This window comes from Panicum virgatum, chromosome 9N, assembly GCF_016808335.1.
Source record: "Panicum virgatum strain AP13 chromosome 9N, P.virgatum_v5, whole genome shotgun sequence".
Lineage (NCBI taxonomy): Eukaryota > Viridiplantae > Streptophyta > Magnoliopsida > Poales > Poaceae > Panicum > Panicum virgatum.
This window is the reverse complement of record NC_053153.1, coordinates 22021124-22046388: the sequence shown is the minus strand read 5'-3', so window position 1 is coordinate 22046388 and position 25265 is coordinate 22021124. Positions and strand designations below refer to the sequence as shown.

The following is a 25265-nucleotide window of genomic DNA, read 5'->3' as shown; positions in this document are numbered from 1 at the left end:
TGTCGCCGGGTGTTTCGGGGTCGTCGACGGTGCTTCTGGCGTCCGATCCCATACTCTTGGCGAAGATTACTGGCCAGCTTTGGCCCCGGGCGTTCAGCGGTCAAGGTGCACATCTAGTTATGTGCCGATCGATGTGGCTTCAAAACCATATGTTGCTTCGTTGAGGTGGGATTCGGCCTCAAGCTGCAAGCTCGGCGTCCGTTCCAATGTCGAGTGGTGGCTCCGTTCCCTGGTTCCTGGTGGTGGTGGCGAACGGGAAGTCTTTGCAAGGACCAGTATGTAAATTTCTTTTTATCCAGGAATGTCTTTGCAAGGATGTATGTGTAATACTTTATATGAATCAGTAAAATGCAAGCCGGTTTTTTCCCCGAACCCGAATCGCAGCGACCACCGAGAATGGATGCTCCACAACCGTGCGCCGCCGACTCCGAGCTGGAGCTCGCGCGGGCGCGGTGCGGCGCGCTGAACGGCCGCCTCGCGGCTTCGCCGGACCTGCCGCGCCAGCCCGCGCTCCGCTCCCTCCTCCGCCTCGTCACCGCCGAGCTGGGCTTCCTCGCCTCGGCCCACCCGGACCCCGCGACGCCGCTCTCCTCCAACCTGCCCCACCTCGCGGCGCTCCACCTCCTCCTCACCCACCCGGCCGTGCGGAGCCCGTCTCGGCTCTCGGCGCTCCCGGGCGTCGACTTCGCCTGCGCCTTCCGCGGCCGGCCCGCGTGGGCGCTCGTCTCCGCGAGCAACCCCGCCAGGCTCGCCTGGGTCCCGCGCGGGGGGATTCGCGCCCGCGTCGCGGCGGTGCTGGACGCCGCGCGCGGCGCGCCGCCCGCTACGCGACCCGAGAAGCTGCTCCTCGTCTTCTCCCGCGGTGTCGGCGCGGACATCGCGCTGGGGCTCGCGGAGGGATTCGGGGCCGTGGAGACCGACTTGCTCGCGGAGTTCGTCGGCGTTTCCGAGGACGAGGATGAGGAAGGGTGGGTTGCCGTCAGCTTCAACATGAGTGAGGAGATGAGGAGCTTCAGGGCGTTCGAGATTGATGTCGTGGAGGGTCCTGCCGAGGTTTTGCTGCCTCCGGAGGCCACAGTGGCTGAGGGAAGTCCTGATGAGGAGGTGCCTTTGGGTTTTGAGGGAGCGTTTGGTACCTTCGTGGGGAAGATGTGGAGGGAATCGAGGGAGTTGATGAATTTGGACACCACGGCCCTGGTTGCTATAGTGTCAGGGATCAGCAATGGTGGGGTGGGGAAGCTGATGGCTGCGCCGGAGGCAGTGACCAGGGCAAGGTTCAAGTGCAACTACAAGTTCGTCATGGATCAGGTCATTTGGAAATGTTCGTTCTACAGTCTAGAAGCTAGTATTTCGTTCCCCAGTTCTAAATGTTGTTGTTAACTGTAAACAACTACATGGATTTAATTGTGTTTCGTTGCAATTTGTATAAGGAAGCCCACACCAAAGACTTACTTGAATCTTCAGAAATATATTTTTCTGCAGTCCAAATTGATAAATGGTAACAGAAAGAGTGAATTACTATACTAGAGAACTGTGCGCTTACAAAAGAATCTCATGCAGGAGATCGTATCTTTGAATCATTTCATGCTTGCTTGTAGGCACAATCCGAACTGCAGTTTCCAATACTCCTAGAGCTGGGTAACGCAGTTGAGGGTAAGCAATGTATCATATGTGAATCTGTCAACTCAGAGTTCAAAGAAATTGTTTCGATGTGTGGTGGGCCTGAGGAGAAAATCAGAGCAAGACACTTACTGAAACAACTCACGTAAGTTCTGTTACAAAGCTAATTTGGTTATTCAAGGCCCAGTATTTTGTGCCACCAGTAACCCTCATCTTTATTTTGAACATGATTCTTCTGTTACTATAATATTGCATACAGCACTTAAGTCATAACCCATCATCAGGTTTCCCTTTGAGAAATAATACATTATCAAGTTTGTGAGGCAGATTTTTGCTCGTTTCCTATCTTTATGTGGATTTCATTTGTGGTGCATTTAGTGCCCAATTGTAGCTGTCAGATGATTTTCTTTGTTCTTCTGATCTTTATATATTGAATAATATGTAGATGCACTGGGGTACTCCAAGATTGTTATTAGAAGTAAAAGTACTCAATGATTTGTCATTTCACCCTTGAATTTTGTGGAGTTGTGGGCAAACTTTACTGGCTGCCAAGTAAAATTTTTGTCGTAACTTGCTAGCCTAATGGACCTCAACATAAATTGGTAAAACTCGCGATGACATCTATGTTGTTACACTTGGTTTGCTAAATTGGTAGATAATTGAAAACTGCTTTAGCTTCTAATAACTTGGAATGAAACATGCTGCGGCTGTTAGCTACCTGTTTCACCTGCCCTCTTCATCTGCACAAATATTTTGTTCTCTGACTCAACTAATATTTTCCTGTCCATACTAGACAGGTGCTGGAATAGAAACTCTAGTATTTTCGATACGTCACTATTATCATATCCTATGTTTTCTTTGCTTGCAAATGGCCTTGAATTCGTTTTTTCCAACCTGCAACCAGTATCTTACAGAATACTGACCAACGCTTTTGGGCCTGCAGTATTATCCCAGACAATCCTTCAACACGTATGATGGATCTTCCAACCACAAGAAAGCTCGCAATGAAGAACAAAATTGTTTTTGGTACAGGTGACCATTGGCGCGCTCCAACTTTGACTGCCAACATGGGGTTTGTAAGGGCTGTTTCACAGTCTGGTATGCTTTTGCTAACCATCGAGCACAGACCTCGGGCATTGATAGGTCTGTAACAGACAGGTGGGCAAAAACTAAGGTATAGGTGTTTGATATCGAAGCATTGTAATTCTGCCCCTCTGGAACATGAATCTACCAAGTTGTAGTCATTTTAGTTGTGCTATATTCGGAGCGCTACGGCTGAATGCATGACATAACAATCATACTCGTACGTGATAATTTCAGCTCACTGGACAAGCTCCCAAAAAAACAAGCTAGACAACTAATCATCCTTCAGAGTAGCTAATTATGTTTTAGTATGTTGCGTCAAACGCTACCACTCCACGTCTCCACGAATAGCGTTGTAGCTGTCAGTGAAGACGTGTTAAGCTACTTTTGGTACCTTGTCAAGTAAAACATTCATATAGATTGTATAAGAACATCTGACCCTAGATGCATCCAGCAATTCATGATTCAAGAGTACAGATGAACATGGATTTTATTTCCACACCAAAACTAGGACCAGCGTATCAAATAACATGATTGTTCTTTCCACCCTGAGCTATTTGCTGTTAAATTGCACATAAGCATTGAACAAATGTTTTCACAGTCGTCCTCTGAGGCCACCCAGGGAAGCCCATCAACTGAGTATTTTTTTCACAAAAAGGATGACACAAACTAGTAGGATTTTCCACAGTGAATCAAGCTGCCAGCCCCCAAGAAAAGCCCAAAAATTGCTGCGCTGCCCACAGTGGTCTGTCCAATGTATCTGATCTTTAGCAACCCAGGGATCTGTGAAACAGAATAACACACTGATAAGCAGCCATAATAACTCCAGAAATAACTATAAAGTTGCATTAAGTTATGTTTTCCCTTGTCAGTTAAATGAACAAAAGCTACATTATGCCATATAGTAGCAAAACATGGCTTAAATCTTGAATGGACAATCATGGCTTAAATCTCAACAAAACATCAGTACCACCAAGATATGTAGCACATTTTGCTTCTTAAAAGAATTTATTTTGTTTCTACTGTTTTCATACATCGATATCTAATAATTTATGTGTTGCTCATCAAGAATGCCATAAAACCAAATAATCAAATACGAAAAGGGAATCAAATAAAAGCACTACCACAAAGCAATTTTGAACATAAGAAAGCAAACAATATATGCATACCTTGTATCTGAATGCCTCAAAAGTTCCATAGCAAGCACCTGCACAGAAAGAAGGAAAACATGCCAATTATGAACTTGGTACTCATATCCTATAGCAGCAGAAAGAAGGAAACAAAATGCCATTTATTTTTGTGATATTCATATCCTAGGAAGCACGTGGGCTTGAGAACTAGTTACAAGCAACTTTCCATTAGAGCTACATCTTGAGTTGAACAGTTGTATCAGAGTTGTTTCCCAGAAGAAGCAAATAAGCCAAGCATGCTAGCTACCAACGGTAGAAGCACACACCTACCGCTGTAAAAACATGCCTAAAAAGTAATACTTTCCAGTGGAGAGTCTTTTCTGCCATATACAATGCCCAAAAGCAATAACTATATAAGTAAGAATGCCAGAGACTAGTAGCCTAATACAACAACGACCATATCCAACCCTTTTCAACAGAGGAAAGTACAAAACCACCAGGTGGAACTATAACTTTTCAAGATACCAATAAGTTGGACATACAAACTGTCGTGGTGCTGCAAACCACAGCCGGGTGGCGGAAGGCACCCGCCCTAGCCCAGAGGGTGTGAACTCGGGGGTTAGCTAGTCTTAGTTCGATCTCACTCAAGAACGCGATGAACACAGCTGGTTTAGAGTGGTTCGGGCCGCCGGAGCGTAATACCCTACGTCCACTGTGTGTTGTATTGCTTGCGCTCTCTAGCTGGGTCTTGAGAGAGTCTGAGGATCTTGTGTTCTAGCGGGTGTGCTCTCCCTTTTATATGTCCAAGGGTAGCACGTACACTGAGCGGGGCCCCGACATGTGGACCCGGCGATGTATTATAAACTACACTTTGGCCTTCAATGCCTCAGATCCGGAGATCTTGTCGTCGGCTTCCGTGCGTAGCTTCTGACCAGGGATGGTCTTGAGCTGTCCTGTCAGAGTAGAGTCTAGCCTCTGCAGCCGCGCGTCGAGGTCATGATGAAGCGCCGAACTACTGATTCAGTCCACTGTAGCAGTGTGCACTGTTGCTCCAGTCAGTAGCTGGTCATCATGACTCGTCGCGCATGCGCACGGCGCTGAGTCTTTAATGCTTGTCTTGGTAAATGACGAGCTGCGTCGGTAATTGGCGATCCATAGTGTGGACTGACAAAAGCTGCCCCGTGCCCAGAGGCAGTAGAGCCCACCTCAACCACTCGCACTTAATGCGGGTGGGTGAGGGAGCTTCCAGCGGAAGGCTTGCGCCCGCGCCCGCGTGACACGTGGCGGCTCCGGACCCCTCCCGAGCAGCTAGCTGAGCCGAGAGCTCACGGGGGTCCGGATAGGCACGTGGAGGTCCAGGACCCATCTGCGGGAGTCCGGATGGCACGTGGAGGTCCCGGACCCACCTGCGGGGGTCCGGATGGCACGTGGAGGTCCCGGACCCACCTGCGGGGGTCTGGGTCCGCGGCCACAGGTACTAAGCATTTCCACCTCTAGGACACGTGGTGACACCGGACCCGTCCCCGAGCGGGAAGCGGGTCCGGGACCGTTGGTCCGGTGAGATGGAGTCGGACCCCAGGGGTCCGGCTGCTCAGCTCCTTAGGGCGTAGTTACGGATAACTACGCGAGTCTTGGCACAGTAGGAGTGGGTACCCCAGTTGCAGGGTACCGACACAAACAATCGCAAATCGTTGTCATCTTTCCAATAAGAAGTCCAAATCAGCAAACAAAACCAAAATCCAATTATACTAATGGGGACGGAGTACATTCCACAGTGCATTGAACGGCTTTTGACACTAGAAGTCATTCAGTCAAAAGCAAATAGAAAATCTTACGTTTTTCATCCCAAGCCCTAACAACCAGCAGCAGAGATTCACCAAACGAGCAACAACCCTTAAAGCACACGTGATTGGGCAAACAAACCCCAACTAGAGCATCGATCAGGACGCATCGTCTAGTACTTCAGCCTCCAGAAACCTGCTACCTAAACTTGGAACTCGTCCCAAACCTGCGTGGCTCGCACATCTGAGGCCGCAGAGCCCCCCAGGCCCCAACTAACCAGGCAAACCACGGATCAGCAGCTAGCGCGAGAAGATCCCTCGAATCGCACACTAATCCACCTCAACCTACCGCAAAAACCACGGGCAAACCCGGACCACTTCGCGCGGATTGATAGAGGGCTAGGGTTTAAGGTTTTAGGGATGAAGGGGGCTTACCGACGGCTCCGCCGACCGCGCCACCGATGGCGGCTCCGGCGCCCACGCGCGCCAGGCAGCTGTCGGTCCTCGCCATCACCTCCTCTCGTCCGCCGCCGCCGCCGCCGCGCTCTCGTCCACCTCTTGGCTCTTGCTGCCTTCGTCGCGGAATTCTTTTTTTTTCTTGCGTGGATAATCCAGGTCGCCCGTTCGCAGTCGCAGCGCGTGTTTATGGAATTATGGGCCGGGTCGCGGTCGCGGCGTCTCGCGCAAGTCTTTTCCGGCCGGGTTGGCCTCGTGTTTACTTCGTCGGATAGGACTTGGGCCGGGCTGCCGTAGGGATGTAGGAGAATCAAGCAGATCAACCAAAGGCCTAGTATAAGCCGTCCGATTCACGTAACGGGCGGCTTTCGATCCATCTGATGATCTGAAGTCGCAAGAAATTGAATCGGCTGACACTCTTCAACACGTAACACCGTGGTAATGGTGAAGTTTTCTTGGATTAGAAGTAATAGTGTGGGTTAATTGTGACCCAAGAATTTGTTAAAGCACAAGATATTTTTTTGGTAAGAGCAAGTATTATAGTTGGCGGTAAACCGGCTAAATGATGAGGTGGAGGAGAGAAGAGAGGAGAAGCGGACTGTAAGCTTACAGCCGGCTTGGGCACAAGAACCAAGAAAATATGTGAGAGAGATAAGTGAGTCATGTATAATTATGAAGAGCTAACTATTATACAAGTGAGCTGAGAGAAGACGGTAAGAATCCTTGCAGCCAGCTTGTTGGCTGTATTATTAGTCCTTGGAAACGCGTCGGACGCTCCGCTCCAGCCGGCCGTCGGACGGACCCCAAAAATCAGACGCTCTCCCTCGGCGATGGACCCGCGTTGTGCTTGCGCTGGCCCTCGGGTGGCAGCGCAAGGTACCCCGGTGGTGCAGCCGACCGCGCACGCCTGGATGGCGGAGCACCGCGCTCACCTGGCCTCTGCTTCCGGCGGCGGAGCAAGCCCCGCGGGCGGCAGCGGAGCAGCGGCGGCCGCGTGTTGGAAATATGCCCTAGAGGCAATCATAGAGATGATCATGTTTCCTTGTATTCGTGATTAATAAAATGTTCCTTGAATATTCATGAAAAGGCAACTTGTATTGATTGACAATTATGTGAATTGTCTGTGAGACTCTTTACTTGTATGGTTATTCTAAAGTTATTCCTAGTCGGAGTTCATGTGAGGACACACATGGATATTAGACTAGCACATGTATTAGTTGATGACTATGTTTCACAAGTCATGGACATGTAGATGTCGAACTAATAATGTGGGCTCATGTGGGGCATGAGTCTGAACTGACCCAACATGAGAGATGGTGATTTCTCATTACACAATATGTACGCTGTGTCCTAAGACCTGAGATTGTCGTATGTACTCAAGATGTGAACTGACTTACTTAGGAGCCATCAAACACTGCACCGTAACAGGGTAGTCATAAAGGTGGCTTTCGGATCTGTCAAGAAGCATGCTGTGAGACATAGTCGGTCAAGATGAGATTTGCCCCTCTCTACAAGAGAGAGATATCTCTGGGCCCCTCGAGTGATTCGGATCAGGAAATGCATGGCCATGCTGGGGTTAAGAGTTAACCAAGTATTCCGAATCACAGGATCGAGAAAGAGTGGTCGGCTTTAAACTAGACCAAATATCGTGAGGCAAAGGGAACAACATGTATATGATATTGCGGCGGCTCGTCTGATATGATCTTTGTGTGCGTATAGGAGTTGACATGTCTTGCTAGATGCCACTGTCTACTATTGGGCCGAGTAAGAGTACTCGGGCCATGTATATTTGCATATGAGCTCATAGGGTCACACATTTAAGGGAAAGAATCATGATAAGTATGAGATCCGAATTAGACTGGGCTTAGGTGCACTAATGAGCCTTTTCGGTCCAAAAAGGGGACGCCCAAGGTGGGGTCCAAGACAGCTCACCTAAGGGGCTATATAAACAGAAGAAGGGGGCGCCAAAGAACCCTATCTGTTTTTACTGTAGCAGTGCATGAACAATACCTCACGTGAACAGTAGCCGCCCTCCGCTGTCTGCAGGCCCTAGGTCGCCTTCGCGGACCTAGCAATCCGGATCGTGACGCTTCTTCCCGTACGTGTGGATACCTTGGAGGTACCGCATCTGCTGCACAAGGACGAGCCGCACGTGAGGAGGTTCTCGCAACTGCACTGCCGGCTTCCATCTGTTCGACTACATCGACGCGCGACAGAAGTTCCGCACCCGCGCGTCTAGTGGTAATCTCGTGATCTATAACTGCAGTAATCTTGATTTATGCAGTAGAAACTTTTTTGTTTTTGCTACCCCATATTCCTACACCGCGCTCACCTAGCCCTAGCTAGCGGCGGCGAACCAGGCCCTGCAGACAGCGGAGCAGATCTTGCGGCAGCCATTGCTGATGATCTCATGGAGGATGCCTGATTTGAAGAGGAAGAACTCTGATTCAGCATAAGGCTCCCCATGCATGTTGCAGTTGTTATTTCGTGGTGTTGCAACAGTGATTTTGCGATGTTGCAGTAGCTTTGTTTCGATGTTGTATGCATTTGAAATTAATGTTGCATGAAACAGAGCTCCAATATTGCGGCGGGAATTTTACTCACGCATTCCAATGATTTTGATGAGTCGCAGTGCATGCTTCTTTGGTGTTGCAAACTTTGACTTTTTATGTTGCGGACATATTTCCTTGATATTTCAGCACCTCTGTTTCGATGTTGTAAGGACCATCCGATGGGAGCCGTCCCATCGGACGTCTAGGCGCTAGGAGCGCCGATTTTTATGTAATGTAGGATCTAAAGCTTGCGGACGGAGAGAGTGGTCCACACTGAGCAAGAACGCACTCGTTCTCGATGATCTTGGACTTGGGGCAGGTAATAAAGTGGTAAACTGCAAGTTGGCTTGATGACTTTTTCATAAACTCAGAGAGAGCGAGACTGCACGGATCCATAAATATCGCGCAAATGTTAAGATCACACGCGCAGGTGCGAGCGGATCCATCATAGAAGCACATGCGACCCTTTTTCTCCACGAGCTTGCCGCGCCGAAGTTCAGGAAGAGGGGTTGCTGGGATTTCCGGGCTTAGAAAGAGGAGGGAGGGAGTGTAAAGGAGGCCTGACAGAGGACGTCGGAGGTGGTTGCTTGGTGATGGATCCTGCAACGCGCCGGCTCAGCGACCCCAAGCAACATCGTCCATCGATCTGCACCTCTCGATCAGTTTTACATATGCATACTCTGGCTTCGGTGTTGTGGCCTGTGTTCTAGACTACTTTGGGGGCAGGTGAATCTTGTTGACTTCGGGGCGCATATCAGAGGTGGCTCAGATTAACTTTACTTTCCTCACTTCGCCATCATTTTTAGGTGGAGCAGCTGAGCATTGGCGCACTTGTAATTGACCATGCGTCAGGGTTCAGGTCTTCAGGACCTAGCATTATCAGAGGTCGACTGTTGCGAGCGACACATCTGGATCCTGGGGTCTGGGCCTAACATTTTCCAAGCTACTTGTAAGTCTCTCACATGCCCTGTCGAGCAATGGTAGAGTCATTTGGTCGCTGTCAGCTAAATTGTTCAGCTCAGCAGCTGTGGAAATCTCTCTCACAGAACAGGTGAAAATGGTGCAATGAACTTAAAAAAGCCAAGAGTATTATTATTCCTCTCTAACAGTAATAATACAGACTATGCTACAATCTGTACACAAGATGAACACGACGAGGTGCCGGGGTGGGCTGGAGCGCACGTGTGCAAAAACCACACGGCCAGGAGCAGCACTCTGCCCAAAGAATCCAATCCGACGCAGGAACTCTATCTCCCAATCCCCGATTCCCAACAGGAATCCCAACGAAATCTACAAGCTCAGCAACACGAACGAATCACAAATCACAGCTTGAAGCCGAACTTGCACTTGCTGGCCTTGATCTTGATGGGGCTGCTGACGTCCATGATCCTGTCGACGACGAGGTCGCAGCGCACCCTGGCGGTGACCCTCCACAGCCGGAGGCCGCCGAGCTGGACGCGCACGGGCACGTCGGCGCGGAACACCAGCGGCACGGCCCCGTCCCGCTGCGCGTCCCGCATCCCGGACACGGCGGCGCTGGCCAGCTGCACCTCCCCGGCCATGGCAACCGCCAGCACCGTGGTGTTGCGGCGGCCCTGGTAGAAGGCCGGCAGCGCGCCCCGCGCCAGCGGGTAGGGCCCGTACCACACGCTGAGGCTGGACCCGCGCCCGTAGTGGATCCCAATGCGCGCGTTCGGGTTCGCCGCGGTCACCGTCACGTCGAACGCCGCCCGCGCCGTGAGCGTGGACGGATCGACCTGGAACACCGACACGGCCAGGCGGTCCACCGAGTACCGCGGCGCCTGGGGCCTGAAGACCAGGTACAGCGCGGCGCCGGCCGCGGCGGCGAGGACGGTCAGCACGGCCGCAGTGGCGGCGACGCAGCAGAGGACGCGGCAGCAGCAGCCCCGGCCCCGGCGCTTCGGCGGCGGAAGCGGCGGCGCCGGCGGCGCGGCGCGGCGCGGCGGCGGGGGCAGCGGGCCGTGCCCGTAGCCGCCGTGGCCCCGCTGCTGGTGTTGCTGGCTGTTCGCGCGCTGCGCCGGGTCGCCCTTGTCCGACTGGAAGGAGCCGCTCGGCACCAGCGGCGCCGACGGGCGGTTCCGGCCGGCCTCCAGGTCGACCGGGTGGATCCTCATCCTCTGGTGGTCCGCCATGGCCGAACTCCAACCGCGGCAGCAGCTGAAGCTAAGCCGCACCACCCGGATCTTCCCTTCTCCGCGGCGGAAGCGAAAGGGAGCTCAAGGTCGCGCTGGCTCCACCTTCCGCTCGTTCCGCCTTTGCTTGCGGCCTGCCTGATCTGCGCGTCGTTGCAGTGCGTGCTTCCCCCCTCCACTCCGTTCCTCGCTGCAGAGACCCGCGCGGCTCTCTTTGTATATAGCAAGGCGCAGCGGCACGGGACTAGGCGTCACGCCACGAGCCCAGCCCACTACGGGGCGGTGGCGAGGAGGTGGAAAGGCGGTTGACTTGTTGAGGAGGTGGAAAGGCTTGTCTGTGAAGGCGGGGCGCAGGGTTTATGTGCGCGCGGGCGCGTGTCGGGCGAAGGCGACGGAGGGAGGAAGGCGGGGACGTGAAGTCTCCACCTGCCCCCAACGGCACCGGATGAGTCTCCTCTCTGCAGTTCTGCAGGAGACTCTCCCACTGACATGGGGCCCTCTGAACCATAGGGCCCGCAAGTCAGTGGCACCGAGTCCCTCTCCAACCGCACACGGGCGTCGTGGAAAGGGAGCGCGCCGGGGCTGCGCTTTTCGCTTATTTTACTACTGCGTTCCCGCGGTGCGGTTGCTTGCTTGGGCTTGGAGCGCGCCGGTTGTTGGGATGGCGCGTGGAAGGCAGCGCGCGGGTGGCCTAGCCAAGACGCGTCAGCGGCTCAGCGCAGTGCGGCGATGCTGCACATGGGGCGCGGCGCTCCAAACGCGCACGGTTCTTTCTTTCCCAGGCGCGGAGCACGTGACGTTACCTATTATCGAGACGCTGCAGCCACCGCGCCGGCACGCGGCGAGGCGGGTCGGTAGAGCTACCCGCCCCCACGCGGCGGCTCTGGTTGGCTTCACGCTGCCGCTCCGAGTCACGCCGTCGAAAGGCTGTGCCATGCCGTGAGGAACGGTCGTAGCTGCTGCTCTGGCGTCGGTGTGCTAGGTGCCCAGGTCAAGGTGACTGTTACTCTACCACTCTGTTAGTGCCCATCATGTTGCGTAATCTTTTTATGCTGACTGATGATGAGCGACTGCGCGACCACTTGCGAGACGGCTGCGGTTTTCTAAAGGGGAGACTTTAGGAGCGGTTTGAAGGACTTCAGAGCATCTTAAAAAAAAACTAAGTAAAACAAATTAGATAGTTAAAAATTATAAAATTAATGTAAACATCGAATCCGACAAACTCTTTATTCTCCTCTCCTCGCTATCCCACTAGATATCACCTCCCCTCTCACTTGATAAAATTACAGAGCCATTCCGACTCACCATCTGCTCCCGCGCCCTCCTCTCGTCCTCGTCACCCAGCTAGAGCACCACACATCGGATCACGCCGCCCTGCCGGAGCCCCCACACCTCTAGCTCGCCGCCGCCATGCGTGTCGCCGCAGATGAGCAGAGGCTGGTCGGAACTGAGCTTCCTCGTGGAGAATTGAGTACCACCATGGAGAAGCCCCCAGCCGAGGAAGGACCAGGGCCTTCTCGGCCGCGGCACCGATGCCCTTGCCTACAGGTGAAGCGGTGGCCGAGACGATGGGGTTCTCTGGTGGTGGGTGGCTGCAGGAGTACGTGGAGCTCACAATGGAGCTAGGGTGCCCAGCAGCGGTAGGAGGAACTATGGATGTGGGACGCGACCGTGGGGATGATAGCGCCACCGACGTCAGATGATAATGACGAAGAGATGGCGTTCATGGTGATGCACCGCTCGTCGGTGGAGGAAGAGAGGAAGGAGAGCATGAGAGATCTGGGAGAGAGAGTGGAGAGGTCCCACACGTCAGGTATATAGATAAATAATTTGGCTGGTCTGTTGGAGTGTGGCGACATATAGAGAAAAAATCTTAGCTAAATAAATAACTAAATGAGAATATGGAGAGTGAGATTTGACTAGACTCTTGGACATGTTCTTAGGTTTGGCGTTGTATAGGAGGGCTCTTCTTTAAGCTGTTTTACTAGTGAATTTAAGGATTTAGCTAACTTCTAGCTTACATTAACTTATATCAGCACTAGATAGCTTCGCGTTACGATTTCTCAATTTGTGTGAAATACATGAAGCCAACAAGCCCTTGGACGTGGGCGACTTGGGCCACTTGGCATAGCATATGCCACATGATGGTCTCTGCGCTTTTGTTTAGCGTGCATCCTAATAATCAATAATACTTATGCACGTGTCACATTAGCATTGCATGAGAGCACGGGAGGTAGGATGCAACTGGGATGTCTTCCTTGCGATTAAAAAAAACTCTACCCGGAGAGGAAACGGCCCCACCGTTTTTTCATTAAGAGGAAGCCACACCACTTTATCCGGGTAGAGAAAACCCCTGAACCCTGGCCCATGCCCAAAAGGGCCAAGCCTCGCGGCGAGCACAGCGAGGGGGTTTTTTTACCCCAATAGCCGGAAATTCGCTTCTGATGAGAATCGAACTCAAAACATATTGGGGCGCGACACTACCGGACTGGGCTAGTCAACTAGCCACCCGGAGTATGCATAGATAACTAACACGCCCCTCGCTCCATCGTGAGCATGTTTTTTCACTGGTCGCATGCCACGACGCGTGGAGTTTGTTAGTGCCGGTGCAGGTTATTACAGTTAATTAATAAGATAAGATACTAATGATTTAAGAAAGGGAGCAGTAGAAAAAGCTGGAGAACCAAGGGAAAAGGGGAAAGATGCGTCGCGCAGCCATACGGTGGTTGAGCGGCGCCAATTCACGCTACAACACACGTCGGGTGATAATGATGATGAATCTCTACTACTAAAAACATCTACTACTAAAACAATCAATTGAGAGACCGGTACATCATCTTCTTTCAAAAAAAGACACCGGTACATCATGCCACCCGAGACCCACGTGTTCTATCGTCCTACCAACTGCAGATCTCGACCGTCCGATCGTTTCTCCCCCATGCTATCTCCGTCTCACACCTCTCTCCTGATCCGCCTCTTATCACTACAACATATATGACCTATAACACTAGTGGAAATGCACGTGCCTGTGTTTAAAGAATATTTATATTTAAAAATATCATATATTTAAAACTAATTATATTTAAAAATAACATGAGATTCAAAATTCATATAACGTGCCTATGTTCAATATTGTTTGATGTAATGATTCTCCTTTTTGCTGGTTATTTTTTATTTTTATTTTCTTCTTGCAATGTGTTCTTATCATGCAATTACTCTTCCCCATAGCCGTTTCTAGATAATTCACAATTCAAACATGTATAAATATGTTTTGTAGCCTTCTCTTCATTTAACAGATAAAAGGTACATGGAAAACAAATAAATTGCTTTTGGTTGAGAATAAAACTGCTTATTTAAGCTAACTGCATTCCTCTATGCTTTTAGTTCGTAGTGGACTTCCTCAATCACTATGTATTTGGTTTAAGAGATGCTGGCCAAATTCATTGTTCCCTTAGTGCAGGCTGTTTGTTTTAATCATAACTACATTTGGTTCTTGCTAGATGTTCTGAAGAATTGAAGAATACAATAGAGCATTCCAAAGGCTTGTGATTCCTGCTTTGACTTTTTGATTGTCAGCTTTATTAGATCACTTGTTGGACAACATTTTCAGTTTTAAGGTGAGAGCACCACTCTGAAATTGTTCTAAATCTCAATTTAATTGCAGACCATCCCTGTGTAAAATTAAGACTGCGTCATGCTGAATGGAGCCTGAAAATATTGCCAAATGTTTAGATCTTGACTAATTTCAAATATAGCAAAGCACACATCAATTGGTACCAAATTATGCAATATCTCAATTTAGTGAATGATGCTTCACGTTAGTTTTCATGATAATGACCTTTTTTGTTTCAGGTTTACCATAGCTCTTGGTGGGGGGTGATGCATGTTTTTATGGAGCCTTATCCGCAGACCACACCACCTCGGCCAATGCTTTACAGATTTTCAACCTATTGAAAATCTACAATCAGATCATACATACGACATGAAGTCAAACATACGACATCCTTAACAATCAGATCAAACATATTAGCCGTCTCTGATTAGGAAAATAGGGGCAGTCTAATTTATGTTTGTTGTACGCCTGAGATCTATTAGGTGTAGTTATATACCATGCATTAATGTTTCAGTCCATGTTATAATCTCAATACTTGGATATATTTTATACCCATCTTCAATATATTTTGAACCTGTGGTGAGATGCGTATGGTCTTATTGCTAAGGATAGTGAGCGCGCAGTATGTTCTAGTTATCCTAAAATTATCTAGACCTCCATCACGAGCAGCACAAATGGCCCGCAGTCCGTGGAGAAAGATAATATGACTAAGTTATTGGATGCCAAACTTTACGTCAAAAGTGATAAATCATCTTTGTGCAAGGGGTCTTATCCTATTCATAGAAAAGACATGTTTTTGTTTAGCATCCTACTGGTACAAGGTCAGACTTTTGGAGAGGAAAGAAACTATTCTGATCTATCTAGCTACTTAACCCTTTGCATTATTTTGATCCATTTATTAACTCCCAAACAATTCAAATATGTCTATTTACTCCTGATAAAGTGTCCGGTGTCCCCCCCCCCCCCTCGTACAAGCTGCACTATATCAAATTTATGGGTTGATATGTGTAATGTGTCATTATACCATATGTGGAGGAATATAATAAATTTTTCTCAAGGTTGTTTCCATATGTTTGAAGTATTTGACGATAGTTGAGTCTAACATGAAAATGCATGAAATTCTAAAAGTAATCACGAACCATTCTTTTAGCAGATTCTTCAAGCATCGTATGACGGCATTTACCAGCACGAGATTTGATGGGTTCCAAAATGTGCCAGACCGAAATGCGGGCATGCTAAATAACGAGGTGTACGAATGCTATGAAAATTTCCAATGTTCATAAATTTTAGCGTTTGTTTAGTTCAATACTAAAAAATTGGCATGCCTAAATTTATTATCAAATCGACAATATTTAGCTCGCCCACATGACTGGGATTTTTCTTTAAAAAATTTAGCTCGCCCACATTTTGGCTGTTCGTGCCAATCCTCCTATGGTATTTGTATGTTGGCATGAAACCAATCGATGGCCAAAATTTTGGCTATTATATTTTAGCATGCAACAAAAATTCTATTTTTCCCATATTTTAACCAATAGATTTGTCATACCTATATTTTCACCTGCCTACAATTTGGTAGGACAATTTTTTTGAAACCTAACAAATCAAACTCTTATAAATGGACTAGATTCGGGCCCAACGTCACGGGCTTGGAACCCATCCCGGCCCAACTTGTATGCGCTTCGAGAGCGTCCGGGCTAGGCAAATTCCCGGCCCATGACAGCCTGTTTAACGTCGCAAACAAGCGGCGGCCTCGCCCATATCCCGTGCGCCTCCTCCTCGCTGACGGCGACAGCGCCCGCGCCGCCTCCCTCTCGCCAGCGGCGGCTGCCTCTCCAAGCCCCCAGGTTCTGCCTTCTCTCCCTGCCGCTATCCTCCCCTCCTCGGCCTCCTAGGGCTTCGCGTCCACACGGATCTACCATTTGCCTCGCAAACACACCTCCTAGTAGATCTGCTCGGTCTCGTTGCGTTCCGAGCAAGCTTTAGAGCTTGGCCGCGCATGCGCGCCGGCTGGTGCGGCTCGCGGCGTGGACGCGGCTGGTCTGGAGAAGCAAGCGCAGCGCACCTAGGACGAGTTTAGAATTATATCCGATTCAAATTTTTTTAGGGGTTCATGTCGATGCGCGATTTCGATTTTTTTGTTCCGTTGGTTAGAGCATCTCCAAGAGTACCCAAAAAATACAGTGGTAAAAAACTGTTTTTAGGATCTTGCCAAAAATTATTGGGAGGAGAAAATGACCCCTCCACCAACAGTTCCCAAAAATCAGTTTAGATAAATCGCTGCCATGTCATACATTCTTGGGCCGAGAAATTGATCTCCTTCCGCATCCGCTTCAACCTTTGTTGATCGACGCCTTGGCCTCCAGTAAAAAATCAGAGAGGGTAGTACGTGTGTGTAGGATGAAATTTATGTGTGTAGGATGAAATTTATGAATGGAAATCATGTTTGTGCGCCCGGAATTTATAACCTGGCAGCCCAATTTATAGTCCAGCAGCTACAGGATAATGGCAAGTTTGTTGGCAGTGGATCTCTCAGACGTTGAAGCACGGTCAGAGGTACATCCTGTCTGCACAGCACAGCACACCATCGTACGTGACGATGATGACACCATTGACACATGAGCAGCGGATTGGGAGCGCTATGGGCCAGCGGAAATTTGGCTCGCAATATCGCCTGGATTGGGCGCGCGGAAAGATTGGGCACACTTTTGGCCCACTGTTGGAGCAGTTTTTCCCGATTCATTTCCAAAAGCGATTTTTAGCAACATGTTTTGGGCACTCTTGGTGATGCTCTTAGGGGAGTTCCGGAAAGGGAAGTCGTGGCTGACTCCTGGTGCCTACCTCGAGCCAGATCTGGTGGGGCTGCTACCGTGGTTGACGGGTTGCACAATTCTGATTGTTGTTTGTTTGTTATATTTAAAGATTAGTCTGAAGGCCATGCGGCATGTGAACAGGAAATTGGCGCCAGAATTGGAAATTCATTTATTTGCTTGCAGTTTTGGAATACTATTTTTCCCGATTCTTCTAATTCAACTTGTGCATCAGCAAATCTATCCGTACGGGCCACTGTAGAACAACTAGACAACGCATAATTGGCACTGTGAAACAGCTGATTGACATAAACTGCTGAACTAAAAGGGATGGAAGCCTTACACATAGTACTTTGAACTTGCTGATTCCTGATGGTTTGTTTACTGGTTTATTATGCTCATTTATACTGCTTCTTTCAGGCAGACCACCATTTGTTGATTCCTCCATTCTTCAGCCTGCACTCCGGTTCGCAGTTTCACTTGTCAAGGTACTTAGTACTTACCACCTTACATCCTGAAGTATTAGGGTAAATTAAATCAGGCTTACAAAACACTGTTTATGATTTAGGCTTTGAAAGCTAGGTTCTTCTTGAATTTCAGAACATTTACTTTAGAGCACTTTTTTGCTTAACTTTGTTAATCACTTGAGCTAGGATGACTGAATTAAGCTACTATGCTGTCATGTATGTTCTGGCATCATTATCATCCAGTCCGTATTCAAGGGGGGAGATAGTCTCTTCCGCCGAGGGGAGCCGAGATGAAGCCAGTGGTGGGGATCGTAGTGTCAAACAAGATGCAGAAGTCGGTGGTGGTGGCGGTGGACCGCCTCTTCCACCACAAGGTGTACAACCGGTACATCAAGCGCACCTCCAAGTTCATGGCGCACGACGAGGCTGAGGCCTGCAATATCGGTGACCGGGTCGGTAACCTCACAGCCCCCATCGATTCGTCTCAAGCCCTCCCCCTTCGATTCCGATTTCATGTGCCTGCGAATTAAGATGCATGTTTCGATTAGTCTGGAGAGGGTTCGCTATTGGATTCTACTATTACGGCCCGGTAGCTGGGATTAGAGTTACAGTTTGGCTAATTGATTTAGCGTAAGCGTTTTTAAGCTCCTTTGCTGGATCTATGTATGTTACATGAAAAGGGGATAGAAATGAATGCACTGCTACCATTCCTATATGCTGTAGGCAAATTTCCCTTTCGGCTACCTGATTAGTGGTGGCTCAGTAAGTTAGATACCCTTGGGCCCTTTATTAGGTTGTTTTGACACCCTCGTGTTATTTATCTATATTCATTGTGTATCTGGCAACTGATGTAAATATAGCTGAAAATTAGAGCCACTTAGATGTGTTGGTATATGCGGTTGTTATTGCCCTTTTTTGTATCAGCAATCTATGTACTGGTAGGCTTACTATTTCAATGAGCTCTGATGGGAGACGACAGCTAAAGGGTCAATAGGATACCACTCTTTTAGTTGTGCTTCTATATTTTTCCTGTTCCAATGGTGATAGATGTATCTTACACCTTTGTTAATGTCATTCCAATTGCATAGTTAGGTGAATCATTTGTACACATACGATGAAGCTGGCCATGCTTTTGAGGCATGATCTGAAGTTTGAATAAACCAAGTATCTTACTGGAGAAAAAGGGAAAATCTAATATAGGGTAAAGAAATTTAGACAAGTTACCCACAGGAGAAAGTGTACAGCACTGCTTCATTGGAGTTTTCTAGGATCCATGTGTTTTAACCATTAGATGTGAATATTCTTATCGTCTGTTAGACAATTTCCATGTGTTTTGACCGTCAGATGTGAATGTTTTGATTTTGGATGTCTGTGACCACTATGGGCAAAGGACATTGTTTATAGTGTCATTTGTCCTATTATTTTCAGTTGATGCAAATTCTTTAATAATGTTATGTAGTAAGTACTACAACATACTTATTCAGCCAGTTCAATTCCTTTTTGCTTTATATGCACTATATCCCCTACACCAGACCTGAATGATGCTTTCCCTGACAATTACTCTCAAATCCTTAAAAAGCTAGATTTACTTTACATTGTAATTATTGGGAATTTACAGAATAAAAAAGTCTGGCACCTCCTATTTTCTTGATATAACAATGAGATTGAGCTTAACTAGTTGCATTACATATGAGATTCCCTTTTACCATTCTGTTCATCTGCTTACTGGACTAATGTTCCTTTGTACTATTATTCTGTATATTAGTTTAGGTTAGGCTTGATCCTTTGTACTTGCAAGAAATTAGTTTTCTCTTCAAGTAACTTTTTTTTTATGATGGCTGGATTATTTCTATTCAGGTTAGGCTGGATCCTTCCAGGCCCTTGAGCAGACATAAGCACTGGGTTGTTGCTGAAATTCTTCGCAGAGCTAAGATGTATGTTCCGCCATCTGCAACAGCGTCCAGTGAAAATGATACCAAGGCTCAACAGTCTGGTCTTGCTACCAAATGATCCGCCTTTAGTTCCTTTGAGGCAAAGACACAGTTGCCAATTTTTTTTCTGTGTGTTTGTTAACTTGTGCAATGTGCATGTAATGTTTAATTCATAGAAGAAATAACATGGCATCCATCATTTTTGCTGGACTTGGTTTGCTCTGTCGCGCCCTTTGTTTAACGGCGCCCATCATTTGTGCTCTCTTGCTAGCTGCCTCCCAAGTTTATATGAGAGCTTGAGAGGCTTGGAACTCTTGCTGAGTGGCTGAAAGTATGTAGTCTGTTTAGCTCTATATAGAGCTCTAGCAGCAACCTGTCAGCAATCGCTATGCCTCTTGTTTAACTGGACATGTCATAGGACACCCCTTTTCTTGGTTCATGACTTCATGTTTGCCTTGATAAGCACACCTTCATGTTTGCCTCTGATCACTGATGGGCTGCTACCATATTTGCCCTTCTCCAAGCTTAGGTGCTTGAAACAGGCGGGGAGAAGTGGTACTGAAAGTACTGCTTGCCATTGACACAGCAGTCGTTGTTGCTCTTCTCGGAACTGCTGAACTTGCTAGGGGTTTTATTCAAAAAAAAAAAACCTTGCTAGGGGGTGTCGGTAGCCGCTCTGGCACTGAGGCTTGGCCGAAGTGCGATGCTATGGGGAGGTGGAGAGTGATTGTCACTGGCTCACTGCTGGAGAGGAAACTGTGAAGTAGAAGGCAGAAAAGGGTAGTACTCCAGTGGCGTCTGAAGACGAGAATGAAGCAACTGTGCAGGTGTTAGGTAGTCTGGGTTATGGGCCATACTTGTCAGTGGCGGGTGTGAGTTTATATGCCATAGGTTGTAACTGAATGTTCAGACTATCTGTTTCGATTCAGAAACTGAGAATGAAGTCAGGAAGGCGTTCTTCCACCTCTGTACTCGAGATCCTCCCTGTTTACCCCTTGTTTAAATGCAAAATTCAAAATTCCAAAACTATCACATCGAATAAGAATCTTATATGTAGATGAAATAAAAAAACTAATTACATAGTTTGTTTGTAAATTGCGAGACGAATCTAATGAGTCTAATTAGACTATGATTAGACATTAAATTGCTATAGTAAACATATGACGTATTAAGTAGGCTCATTAGATTCGTCTCGCGATTTACAGACGGAATCTATAATTAGTTTTGTAATTAGTTTATATTTAATACTTCAAATGTGAAAATATTCTCTTTCAAAAACTTTATAGGGTGCATCTAAACAAGGGCTTAATCTTGATTTGCTCATGTCCTGGCTAGGATCTCGCAGGTCGGCCGGTGGCCTAGGGTGATCACAATGATCATGAAGACGATGGCCATGGTAGCCACTGGCCAGGGCTCGGATGGTAGCCATTTTCATTTACTTTTGTGCTTGGCCTTTGGTGCTTGTGTGCTCAGAGTTAGTTCTTAGCCGTGCATCAGTTTATATAGTCATCTTCGCCACACAAACAAAGGTGTAGCTGCATCAATGTGCGTGTTTGGATCCAAGAGTAAGAGCTATTTTTAACCTAACATAGCCCAAAATCTCCAAAATGAGGGCTAGTTCTTGACTATTTGCAAATATGCTATCTCAAAAAAACTATCCCACCCAATGAGTGATTATTTGGGCTATTTCAAATGGGCCCATCATAGCAAGAGAGATCATAAAGCTCCAATGATTGGAAAAATGTGCTTTAAAGGCTAAATAGCTCTTGGATCCAAACATGTCAAGAACTATTTTATTGGAGGACTATTTACTTGAGCTAATTAGCTCTAATCCAAATAGCTCTAGCTCTTAATTAGATCCAAACACGGCCAATAACAAGTTCTATGGCTAAACCGCCACCTATATATACAGGAATGCCAGACACAAGAATAATACTAGGTCACAATATCATGACCCGTAGTACATTATTGAACATATGCATGCTAAATGATGACAGTGGGTCACAATTTTTGGAAACATGTCAAAGGAAAAAAAAAAAGATGACAGTGGGTCACAATTTTGGAAGACGACAAATGCTAGCTAAATGATGGGATTATTTAGTAGCTGTTCTCACTAATACTTGCGTAACTGCATCGCAAATCCCGGGCATGCAATGCAAGTGAGAAGAACACACTCCTACGTGTGTACCTTCTTCCTCTCCTTGCTGAAGAAGCTAGTGCGCGTTGCGCGGCTCAGACATTGGACCAAGTGACCTTGACCTCTCCGAGGCTCTGCTTGAGCCCCAGCGCCTTCCACACCGCCGGCGACCCGTCGACGATGTTGTTGGCGCACGGCGGCTCGAAGTTGTGCTCCTCGTCGCAGCCGGCCACCGAGTCGCACTCGTCGACGACCTTGGCCAGCACGGAGCGCCCGTCGGCGGTGACGCGGACCATCTTGCCGCACCGGCGCGTGCCGTCGAGCCGCAGCCACCCGGACGACAGCGCGACCACCATCGCGCTGTCCTTGTAGAAGCGGTGGTCGCAGAAGGTCGCGCCGCCGCCGTCCTTGCCCTTCTCGAAGCTGTTGAGCGTCAGCATTGCCGGCGTCTTGGCGGACACCGGCGGCGAGCACCGGAACTGCGGGTAGCTGCGGCCCTCGACGCAGCACTCGGCGCCGTTTATCTTCTAGCTTGCACTTTGCCGGCCTTGCCGTGGAGGACGCCGCTGGCGCGGCAGGTGCTGGCGCCGGCCCCGCCGCCGGGCTTGTGCTTGGCGGCATGGGCGTGGAAGGACAGGACCTGCAGGAGCACGAGCGCCGCCAGTAGCTTCGTGCTGGCCATGCTAGCTGCTGCTCTGCCGCTGAACCTGAACGGTGATCGCAGTGAACTCCTGCTGCGGTGCATGAGGTGTGTGGGATCCATGGGGTGCTTTATATAGAGCTCGCCGAACGTCGATTGCTAGGGAGTTTGATCGATTTTATTGGACACGTTAACGCAGTCCCGTTCCTCGGTTTTGCAACACGCTATGTTTGTTCGATTGGTTGTTCTGATAGTGCATAGAAGACACTGAATTTTGGCGGTGAAAGCAGGCTGGAACTACCGTGGATTGGTCAATGACGCCACAACGTAATCTTGTCTTTGCTTGCACGGGGAATATTAGTGTGCTAATAAACATGTAACATTGATGCAGAAAAAACTTATAATTACTATTTTTGCATAGTTCTTGCTTGTTAGTTGAAGGATTCAGTTGGTAAACTCGAGCCTACACGTTGTTCCTTTTGCATTCATAGAGTAAGTTGGCGCGAGCTGTCCTGTACAGCCGCTGCAAGTCAAAAAAAGAATCGTCAGATCATTTCTGATGAAAAACGGGTTAGATCAGAGGTCCCTGAAGTGCTTCAGATCCATCCATCACTCTCACATTGTTGCCATGCAATCAGCTGGTCCCTTGTCTGAACATCTGAGTGAATGAGATTCCAAGGTATCTCCCTCCCGAGATGACGTACACGTGAATCCAAGTAGAGTCTCACTTGTCCGTGCAACTTTAGGGATCCAAGTTAGCTCGTTTTGGTGACCCATCGTCCCATCCATTTGGCCTGCGCCAGTTGTCCCAGGCGTTTCGTTCTCTCTCTCTCTCTCTCTCTCTCTCTCTCTCTCTCTCTCTCTCTCTCTCTCTCTCTCTCTCTCTCTCTCTCTCTCTCTCTCTCTCTCTGGCTGTGGAAGTCTCTAGGACATTGCATGGCGTACCAATGAACAAACATCATTGGTCCCAAAACAACAAACAAACAAAGATCATCTGTTGGTGCACACGTAAGGAATTACCTCGCTGCAGCATGAGCGAGCCTTCTAGAGAGAGTTTGTCAGAGAGCGAGGACGAGAGTTGCATAGGATCGGTGGTTAGGTTAGGCGAGGTGTTTCGGTGCGGTTGCGCAGTTGCCCTTGGCGCCGGCGCGGCACACCTGCCGCGGCCCATGCGGGCGAGATCTGGGGGAACCAGACCGGCCCCAGGTTTGGGCCTCATATGAGGAATTGTGAGGCCATGATCTTCTTGGTCCAAGTGCCAGGCTAGCTCAAAACACAAAACTAGTCCAGTGCGCGGTTTTGGGCTTTTCAGTGCTGATTCATTGGAACAAACTTCTTCACTGCTCAGTGTGTGAAGGTCTTTCTTCAGAGGGGGAAAAAAAACAGGTTTCGACCAAAAGTGTCGTCGACGTCGAATTATAGGAGAGTGAATCATGTGTAGAAATCAACAAATGAACTATCAAGAAGAACTCCACCACACTTGGGCTAGCAAGGAAACATGATACAACTGCAAAAGCTCAAGCGGTCAAGCTTTGCTCGCTTGCTATGACGTCAATGCATGACTTACTTCTGAATAATCAGTACTCAACACGCACTATTTATAGTATCGTGCGCTAATACACAGAACAAAGCAGTTTTTTTTTCAAAAAAATAAAAATAAAAAAGCAGTTTATCGATTCACGCGTATTTGGCCTTGTACTCCTGCCACAGCTGCTGCACGCTCTTCCCCAGGATCTGCACGAAGAAGTCGTCGCTGTAGCCGTCCTTCGTCTTGGCGTTGAGCAGCGCCACGAACCCCGGCTTCAGCGAGTCGCAGTAGTCCAGGAACCTCGCCGTGACGTCGTAGCCCTGGTCCCACCGGTCGCCCTGCCCCGGCTGCACCCAGTGCCCCGGCGCGTACCCGGCCTTGAGCCGGACGAAGTCGGCGATGCCCTCGATGAGGCCGCCGTCCGCCGTCCCCTGCCCGTCCCACTGCCACACGTGCGTCGTCTCGTGGAACAGCACGCCGGTCACCTCGGCCTTGACGTCGCCGGAGAAGTTGCCGACGTAGGGGGCGCTGAGGGTGATGACGTCGTCGCTGGTGAAGGCCACCGCGCCGCCGACGTCCTCGACGACGAGGGTGACCGCGTCGACGGCCTTGCGGTCGGCGGCGCTGGTCTGGTTGAAGGCGCTCCAGATGAAGGTGGACGCGTTGGAGAGCACCTGGCTCGCGTAGGCGAGCCCCACGGCCTGCTCGAACCGCTGGCCGCCGCCGGTGCCGGACGCCGCGTCCGTCGCGTTGAACGTGACGGCGCCGGCCGTCGCGGCCAGGGCGAGCAGGAGGGAAGCGGCTGCGGCCAAGTCAGGCTTCATTGTTGTGCTAGATCAGCTGTAGTGCTCAGCTACTTTTGTTTGTATGGACTTGCAATCTTGCATACATTGATACATATATAGTAGTATATGTATATATATATCTTGCAGGTTGTTTTAATTAATTTCAACAGCCGGCAACCTTGCGATCCAGTTCCTCCACTGGGCAAAACATTGTTGCTACTTGTGGAAAACAATGAGGTGAAGCCAAAGGAATGCGGGCCGGCAAATCAGCCTCGATCACATGCATACGCTTTACAACCGGTAAATGTAATATCTTGTAATTCTATACCGTTTTGCCAAAAAGTGCTGATTTCATCTCAGGGATGACATGATGAATGCGTCGCCAATCACTGGGTATTCCCGTTCGTTTCTGATCAGCGTTGTATTTTACGTGTACAATAATGTGATCTCAACATATTCATATTTTTTTCTTCTTGGAAAATTTTAATTTTACCGCCTTCAACTATAATTTGATTCAATTTACCTCCTAAACTATACCATTTAGTTCACATTATCCCATAATACAATTTATCTTTCTTGTTT

General features: G+C 48.7%; 6 protein-coding genes across 6 annotated transcripts; 2 read left to right on the top strand and 4 right to left on the bottom strand.

Moving 5' to 3' along the window:
- Nucleotides 1-372: 372 nt before the first annotated feature.
- Nucleotides 373-2944, top strand: LOC120690782. Its single transcript, XM_039973589.1, has 3 exons — nt 373-1308; nt 1599-1765; nt 2564-2944. The coding sequence occupies exons 1-3, from the start codon at nt 397-399 to the stop codon at nt 2769-2771; spliced, it is 1287 nt and encodes a 428-aa protein (XP_039829523.1). The 5' UTR covers nt 373-396; the 3' UTR covers nt 2772-2944.
- A 220-nt stretch (nt 2945-3164) lies between these two features.
- Nucleotides 3165-6240, bottom strand: LOC120690783 (reactive oxygen species modulator 1-like). The gene is made up of 3 exons (XM_039973590.1): nt 6050-6240; nt 3873-3910; nt 3165-3486 (listed from the first exon to the last, which is right to left on the bottom strand). Exons 1-3 carry the CDS (start codon nt 6123-6125, stop codon nt 3373-3375), a joined length of 228 nt encoding a protein of 75 aa, XP_039829524.1. The 5' UTR covers nt 6126-6240; the 3' UTR covers nt 3165-3372.
- A 3448-nt stretch (nt 6241-9688) lies between these two features.
- On the bottom strand, nt 9689-11107 carry LOC120693512 (NDR1/HIN1-like protein 6). Its single transcript, XM_039976969.1, has one exon. It carries the CDS (start codon nt 10773-10775, stop codon nt 9945-9947), a length of 831 nt encoding a protein of 276 aa, XP_039832903.1. The 5' UTR covers nt 10776-11107; the 3' UTR covers nt 9689-9944.
- Nucleotides 11108-16109: 5002 nt separating this feature from the next.
- LOC120690939 (30S ribosomal protein S17-like) lies at nt 16110-20032 on the top strand. The gene is made up of 4 exons (XM_039973856.1): nt 16110-16232; nt 17616-17683; nt 17906-18114; nt 19520-20032. Exons 3-4 carry the CDS (start codon nt 17953-17955, stop codon nt 19670-19672), a joined length of 315 nt encoding a protein of 104 aa, XP_039829790.1. The 5' UTR covers nt 16110-16232; nt 17616-17683; nt 17906-17952; the 3' UTR covers nt 19673-20032.
- Nucleotides 20033-21825: 1793 nt separating this feature from the next.
- LOC120688849 (putative ripening-related protein 4) lies at nt 21826-22412 on the bottom strand. Its single transcript, XM_039971211.1, is given in 2 exon segments — nt 21826-22260; nt 22263-22412. Coding segments are annotated over 2 exon segments (585 nt in total).
- A 1635-nt stretch (nt 22413-24047) lies between these two features.
- LOC120688848 lies at nt 24048-24722 on the bottom strand. The gene has a single exon (XM_039971210.1). The coding sequence runs from the start codon at nt 24720-24722 to the stop codon at nt 24048-24050; it is 675 nt and encodes a 224-aa protein (XP_039827144.1).
- Between the last annotated feature and the right edge of the window lie 543 nt (nt 24723-25265).

What these genes read in the sequence shown, in the direction of transcription:
- LOC120688848 (XM_039971210.1), bottom strand. Translation starts at nt 24,722, where the DNA reads ATGAAGCCTGACTTGGCCGCAGCCGCTTCCCTCCTGCTCGCCCTGGCC.
- LOC120690783 (XM_039973590.1), bottom strand. Translation starts at nt 6,125, where the DNA reads ATGGCGAGGACCGACAGCTGCCTGGCGCGCGTGGGCGCCGGAGCCGCC. An exon ending in CGCGGTCGGCGGAGCCGTCG is followed by an intron (nt 3,911 to 6,049) that starts GTAAGCCCCCTT and finishes CTTTCTGTGCAG; the next exon opens with GTGCTTGCTATGGAACTTTT. An exon ending in TTGAGGCATTCAGATACAAG is followed by an intron (nt 3,487 to 3,872) that starts GTATGCATATAT and finishes TCTGTTTCACAG; the next exon opens with ATCCCTGGGTTGCTAAAGAT.
- LOC120690939 (XM_039973856.1), top strand. Translation starts at nt 17,953, where the DNA reads ATGAAGCCAGTGGTGGGGATCGTAGTGTCAAACAAGATGCAGAAGTCG. An exon ending in CCTGCAATATCGGTGACCGG is followed by an intron (nt 18,115 to 19,519) that starts GTCGGTAACCTC and finishes ATTTCTATTCAG; the next exon opens with GTTAGGCTGGATCCTTCCAG.
- LOC120693512 (XM_039976969.1), bottom strand. Translation starts at nt 10,775, where the DNA reads ATGGCGGACCACCAGAGGATGAGGATCCACCCGGTCGACCTGGAGGCC.
- LOC120690782 (XM_039973589.1), top strand. Translation starts at nt 397, where the DNA reads ATGGATGCTCCACAACCGTGCGCCGCCGACTCCGAGCTGGAGCTCGCG. An exon ending in ACAAGTTCGTCATGGATCAG is followed by an intron (nt 1,309 to 1,598) that starts GTCATTTGGAAA and finishes GCTTGCTTGTAG; the next exon opens with GCACAATCCGAACTGCAGTT. An exon ending in CACTTACTGAAACAACTCAC is followed by an intron (nt 1,766 to 2,563) that starts GTAAGTTCTGTT and finishes TTGGGCCTGCAG; the next exon opens with TATTATCCCAGACAATCCTT.